This window comes from Neopsephotus bourkii, unplaced genomic scaffold (genome assembly GCF_033783945.1).
Source record: "Neopsephotus bourkii isolate Nb327-2 ecotype Australia unplaced genomic scaffold, CSIRO-AGI_Nbou_v1 NB_704, whole genome shotgun sequence".
Classification (NCBI taxonomy): Eukaryota; Metazoa; Chordata; class Aves; order Psittaciformes; family Psittacidae; genus Neopsephotus; species Neopsephotus bourkii.
The window spans coordinates 117,893-124,182 of record NW_026901203.1 but is presented as its reverse complement, the minus strand read 5'-3'; the positions used below and the strand labels follow the sequence as shown (position 1 = coordinate 124,182).

Below are 6,290 nucleotides of genomic sequence, written 5' to 3'. Positions count from 1 at the left end.
TTCTTTCTGTATGTTATAGTATAGAATAGTACATACCATGAACAGATCCTGAACAGGTTATTTTCAGTGCCATTCCACTGCAAATGTAACACTAGCACCTTAACATCTATGCATATATGTCAATACTAGTTTTTTATACATTCCTTGTTAGTATCTGCACTACATCTATAAAATCCAGACCAGTTTAAGTTAGATAGAAGTGTCTGGTAGCCCAATTATTTCAGTACTATTATTTACTTAATTTTTATCTGTGCACTGACAGAGACATTTTTAGGTGAGCTGCAAAAACATATGTTGCTTCAGTCAAATCTTGTGTTTCAAAGGCACTGTCAAATGTGAGGCCCACCTGTAGCTACATAATACAATATAATACATAGGTCTGAGTATCAGCCAAGTCTTGTAACTCTCTTAGAAACTAAAATAAAGAGGAAAAAAAAAGAAGTAAAACTCAAAATGTAATGTCCTTGTTCTTGCCAAATAATTTGGCATAACTACCACCAACATGCACCAGGTACAAGAAATTTTAGTTCCAAAGGTCAATTACTTCAGTTTAACTTGTTGCCCAATAAAGATAAAATGGGGATTTAAATGGCACTTCTAGAATACTTAATTACCTACCAAGCTAATTAATTATCAAATCAACCCTGTTGACTCACTGTTGCTGCACTTCAATACTGTACATGCTTGTGTAAATATGACGCAAGGACCGATCTTGTTGTAGATGCCAGTATTTTTCATTATTTCACTCCTGATAGCTGTGACAGAATCTGCCCTCCCAGGGCACACCTCAGACTTCAGGAAGGCACCAGATCAGTGGCAGAATTAAACTGCCTTCAGCTGAAATGACAGGAGTAACAAAGCTTGTGCTTCATGGCTGCATCTCCCTTAATAAGATCATCCCACTGAGGTCAAGGAGCAAATACACTCTAAGATTGGTGTGGGAGCCCCTATTCTTGCTGGAGCTCCATGCACTCCTGTCCCAGGATGGATGTCAGGATTACAGCATATTTTAACTCAAGTGAGTTATGATGTATGGAAAAGCTTTAGAGTTCCTCCAACTTTCTGCTAATGTTCTAAATGCCCCACAAGCATGTTGCTAAGAAATTAGTCTGCTTTAATTATCATGCAATAAATAAATTTGCTGGAAATTAAAGTCAAATAACCTCATACACCTAATACAGACCACCTAAATTGTCAAGAATAATGAAGAGATTAGCTACAAAGTTTAGAGTCTATCGATAGATTCTTTCTGAAAGAAACAGGAGTCTGTAGAGATTAGAGTACCTAAATAACAAATTATCTGAAGCAGAATTTCCTTTTAGCATTTTCAGGTGAGGATCAATGTTTGCAACGTAGACTGAAAATATGTTTTCCTCCTCCCAACACTTTCCTCTGTATGTTCTGTCAGATTTCTCTTTTTCATTACATACTGCATGGTAATTTTGCCAAAGACACCTCCAGTTTGGGGTCTGGCAGTCTTCAAATACTTCTGTTGAGTCACTGATGTCTAGAATCACAAAATATGTCAGTTTTAAGAAGTTTTGCTTAAATCCCCAGTTTGTTTACCAACCTTATAGGATGCCTGTAGTGGCTTTGGCACCCAAAAGAGACGTAGCAGTGCTACCTAATCTTTGAGAATGTGGGGCGCAGCGTTTATTCGCCCCAGGACCTTTTATTCTGGGTTAGCATTATGCCTGCAATCCAGCAGCTGCAAACATGCTGTGAAGGAAGTGAAGCAAGGACCAGATTCCTGTGTGTGTGTGTGAGTACCAGTCTGCCAGTTTGCAGTAGTGCTGATGCAGGCCTTGGGTCAGAGGTGAATTAGACTCAGCTTTTGAAAACACAGTCTGATTTGATGTCTCCAGATCCAGCTTTATGTTTTAACAAAGTTTAATCAGCTTGCCTTTTCCTGTTGTGATGAAATAACATTCCCAGTTTTGACAGTCTCTGGCTTTGTGGAATGGAAAGTCAAAATAAACAATGAAGACCCCACTGAACATGCTAATACACAACCTCAAATGTTTCCTTAATTCCTAGGCCTAAACTAGACAGCTTATCCAAACATTTCCTCCTGTTCACTCCTTCTGTCCCTCACGCCATACTGGGTTACAAGATTTTAGATAGGAACTTCTAATACACATAATCCAGATTGAAAGCAGAGTTTCATTAGCACAAACTCCCCTATCATAATTGTAATCTACAGTAAATGAATGCAATTAGCCACACCAGGTCTCCCCTGAGCCCTCCCCTCCTCTGCACACAGACAGCATCCATAAATTGACACCAGGCTCTTGTATAAAGCTAGGATACTCTAATAGCAGCAGGTCTACAGGCTTGCACTTTACGGGGTCATGTCACTGCTTCTCTTTCAGCTGTTAGTGCTCTCATGTCTTGGAGCCACAGAGCCAGATGGAGATTCACCACGAAAGAAAAGCAGAAGGACATTTCAGCACCTCCTCTATCTGGACAAAAAACTACTTGAAAGTCAGAATTTTCGTGAGCTGGCAGGAGAAAACCCAGCAGGTGTTGAGGAAACTCCGGGAGAACCAAGTTTTTTTGTAGCAATTCCACAGACGGCATTTAAAAGTGGGAAGCAAAAGGAGAAAAAAATGTCCAGATTCATCCTTCCTGATACAAAACTCCATGTAGAACAAGGCCTGAGAACCTGGGCAGCACCCAGAGAGATCTCTTCTCTGGAAAACTTCTCTCCATCCCCTTTTTCCAGCAAGAGGGAGGTTGAACGTTCCTATAGAAGAGATGCCAAGAAATTCTGGGATCACTTCATGTTAAAGAAAAATTCAGCATCTGAAGAGGTTGTCCTGCCAATCAAGACCAATGAAATGCACCAACAAAACTGCAGAACGCTGCCTTTTTCCCAGGTAAGATCAGGTGTCCAAGATCAATACACTTGTCCTTTCCGCTGCCCCTTGTAATCAGAAACTAAAGATTCATGGGTTATTTCATTTGCTAAGTCATGGGGCTGCTTTAGAACATTCACACAAGTGCCTGAAAAACACTTCTGAAAAGGTCTGGAAAAGCTTTAGTATGACGAGGCAAATTGCTAAATTGCAGCACCAGAAAGCCACACATTAAATCTTCAGTTATTTGTTCTTATGCTAAGATGTTCTGACCCAGTCTGAGCAAGCAGGGCAGTGGTTAGTAATTATCTATTCAAGGAATATATATCAAAACAGCTTTTATACATTAATTACCTATATAAAAATATGTATATTCAGATACACATATGCAAATATACAGAGTTTCAGGGCAAGTATCTACAGGAGAAGCTGTTTGACCAGACCTAAGCAAGGACTTTCTGCTGTATTAATTGGAAGACTGATGCATACATCTAGTTCTGTGCTAAGGATGCTAGAGAACTGGTAATTGTCTCATGCACAGATGAAGCCATTCTGTCATATTGTAACACAAAGACAAGCAAATAGTATAGATATAAGAGCTGCATTACTTGTAAGGCAATGTCTATTCTCAGTGTTTCTGTATTCACAGTCCATCAAGGACTATGTTTTTTGCACATCCCTCACTAAATTTAGTTCACTAGCTGAAAAAATAGAGATGTAAATTATTAAATATTAGATGTGGCCTGGAAACCTGTACTATTTTACTTGGGTCATGTAACATGGCAAGATTTCTCCAGGACGGCTGCAGTTATGCCAGTATAAAAGGGCTCACTTCAGCCTAGCTTTTTAAGGCTTGAGAGATGACATAGGCCCTCCTGATACAAGGAATTGTTATTCTTGCAAACCAAGAGATTATAGAACTTCTATTGCACTTTAAAGATTTTCATTTAAAAAAACCCCAAATACTGCTAAAGAACATTGTCTCTTTCACAAGATTTGAAGACAAATCTTCATGATTACAGCTGAGTCTAGCTTGTGGTTCATACACAAGAAGATTGAGCCAAAATTATATTTTAAGTCCTACTATGTGAGTAAGACTGCTTAACCATTTCAGAAATGTAGAACTCAATAGTTAAAAGGAAAATATGACTAACCCACTTGTAGGATTTCCACCATAAGCTCACAAAGGCCCTGACTGAAGTTGACTTTGACTTTGTTGTTCAATCTAAGAACTGCTCATAGGAGGGCTATAATTTTTTTTTAAAAGCTCTTATGTTTTGCTGCTTGCTTGACAGAAAAAAATAAATGTAAACTAAGTGTTCTGAGGAGAAAAATACAGTATTTAGAGGGTGTGGGGAGGTGCTATGAGGGAAGAGTGTTGCCTTCATGCCCACTAGCAAAGTCCATGTACCACAAACTTAAAACTGCTTTCTGTTTCAGGGTGTTACTCATGATAGCTGTGAGAAGGTGATGGTGCAGAATAATCTGTGCTTTGGAAAATGCAGTTCCTTCCATGTTCCTGGTTCAGAAGATCATCTTTATACATTTTGTTCTCATTGTTTGCCCAGCAAGTTCTCCATGAAGCGGCTAGATCTCAACTGCACTGGTTCTGTTCCAGTGGTCAAAGAAGTCATGATTGTGGAAGAGTGTAAATGTGAGACTCAGAAGATTGAAGGCCCTGCAACTGGATCTCTACTGTCAGACTTGCATGCAAATGTACATCACCACTATTAATCTGTGCAAAGTACTTCTTAACAGCTTGATCGTAAGAATTTGTAAATGGAGAAAAAAAACGCAAACCCGACACCAAAACTAAAGCTTTCATCACACTGATGCACAAAAATATTAAACTGCCTGAACTGCTTCTCTGCTTCAACAATAAATTTACCTAACATGTAACAGATGTTTCCTTGCAGCTGTTAAAGAAATGGAGATGAGATTATTGGGCTTATGTGTGCAGTTCTTACTTTAACAAGGGAAACCTTTAAAAAATTTTCCACCCTTCTTATCACTGTTTCTAGAATGCCAGTAAACAACAGCTGGAGAACTAGCAAGATTTATCTGTGCAAAACCCGGATGTATTAGCTGGTTTACATCCCCTTTGCTTGCAGGGACTGCCAACATAGCTTTACTGGCAACACAGATAAGGCTTTAGTTTCTTCCTTGCAAAAACAGGTCTAAATTCAATCAAGATAGTGCCTGAATGTAAAATATAAATGGGCATAAGGCAGACAGAAGGCTGTTATAGTTAAGGTCACTCTGACTGCTTGTAGCTGGGGTCCAGTTCCCAGTGAAAACTAATATACTTTACAAATTACACACTAGGATAGTGGTTGCAAAGGCTATTTTGCCATAGAAACCACTTACTCTCCTTCTATGTGCCTGCATTTGCTCTGCATGGCTTTTTTTAGCTGAACTTCTGGCTTCCCTGCTCCCTCCAGCTGCTTCTCCCTGAATTTGTTTCACAAACCTGGCACACCAGGCAGTGATCAGCTTCCAGCAGCTAGACTTCAGCCTATTTCTAACCCAGCTCATTCAGCTCTCTGGAAATCTGCTCCACTGCTGTTGCCAAACTCTCAGACCTGAGCCCCTGTTGTTGAACTATCCACAGCTCTTTTTTGGGACACTGGAAATCAGTATTGAAATAGCTGGCCAAGTCAAGGTTTGGGTAAATGATTACTTGTATATGAACTGCTCTGTGATCAGAAGTGTCTTGATTTCCTGTCAAAAAATACATTCAGCATGGCTTTGGAGTGCAAGACCCATGTTTAATATTTACTGAAAATTGCACCTGAATGATATTCTGCTACTGGATCTGAACTGCTGCAACAGCTGTTTGCTTCTGCAGGTCAATTGCAGTCAGCAAACTCAAGATTAGTATATAATTATCCTACATTATACACAAACCTGGTTTTAAATAATAAAAATTGTATACTAAAACTGAACAAAGCCTTCTCTTGATCCTTTAAGGATTGATGTGCAAATTTTGTATGGCTGTTTGTATGTTGTGGCATTGTGTTGATGTAATTCCACATAACAAGCAGTCAAGGCCTTAACAACTCTGTACTGAATGCAATAAAGGATATACTTATTTTAACTTAATAATTATTCTAGCTTTATAATGCTGATCGATATCCTTGGGATGCTAGTGCAGTGAATTAGCACTCAGATTCAGAAATCCACCTTCCCAGGTTAGGCTGCATTGAGTATGAATGGGCTCATGTTATGACCAAAGAAAAGCTTTTCTAATAGACAAAGTAGCACCAGCTAGCAACTGTATAGTTTCAGAGAAGAAAGTAATTCTTTAAAAGTCATGCTTTTTTTTCAGTAGATTCCTCCTCACTGGGCATGTCCAATTGCACATTCAACCTTAACAACTACTGCATTCCACAGAAGTGGAAAGAAACAGCTTCCTGCCTTACCACGAGGTCC

The 6,290-nt window shown here is 39.2% G+C and overlaps 1 protein-coding gene across 1 annotated transcript; it reads left to right on the top strand.

Moving 5' to 3' along the window:
• Positions 1-873: 873 nt before the first annotated feature.
• Positions 874-5,853, top strand: CER1 (cerberus 1, DAN family BMP antagonist). The gene is made up of 2 exons (XM_061353839.1): positions 874-2,879; positions 4,299-5,853. The coding sequence occupies exons 1-2, from the start codon at positions 2,352-2,354 to the stop codon at positions 4,590-4,592; spliced, it is 822 nt and encodes a 273-aa protein (XP_061209823.1). The 5' UTR covers positions 874-2,351; the 3' UTR covers positions 4,593-5,853.
• Positions 5,854-6,290: the final 437 nt, after the last annotated feature.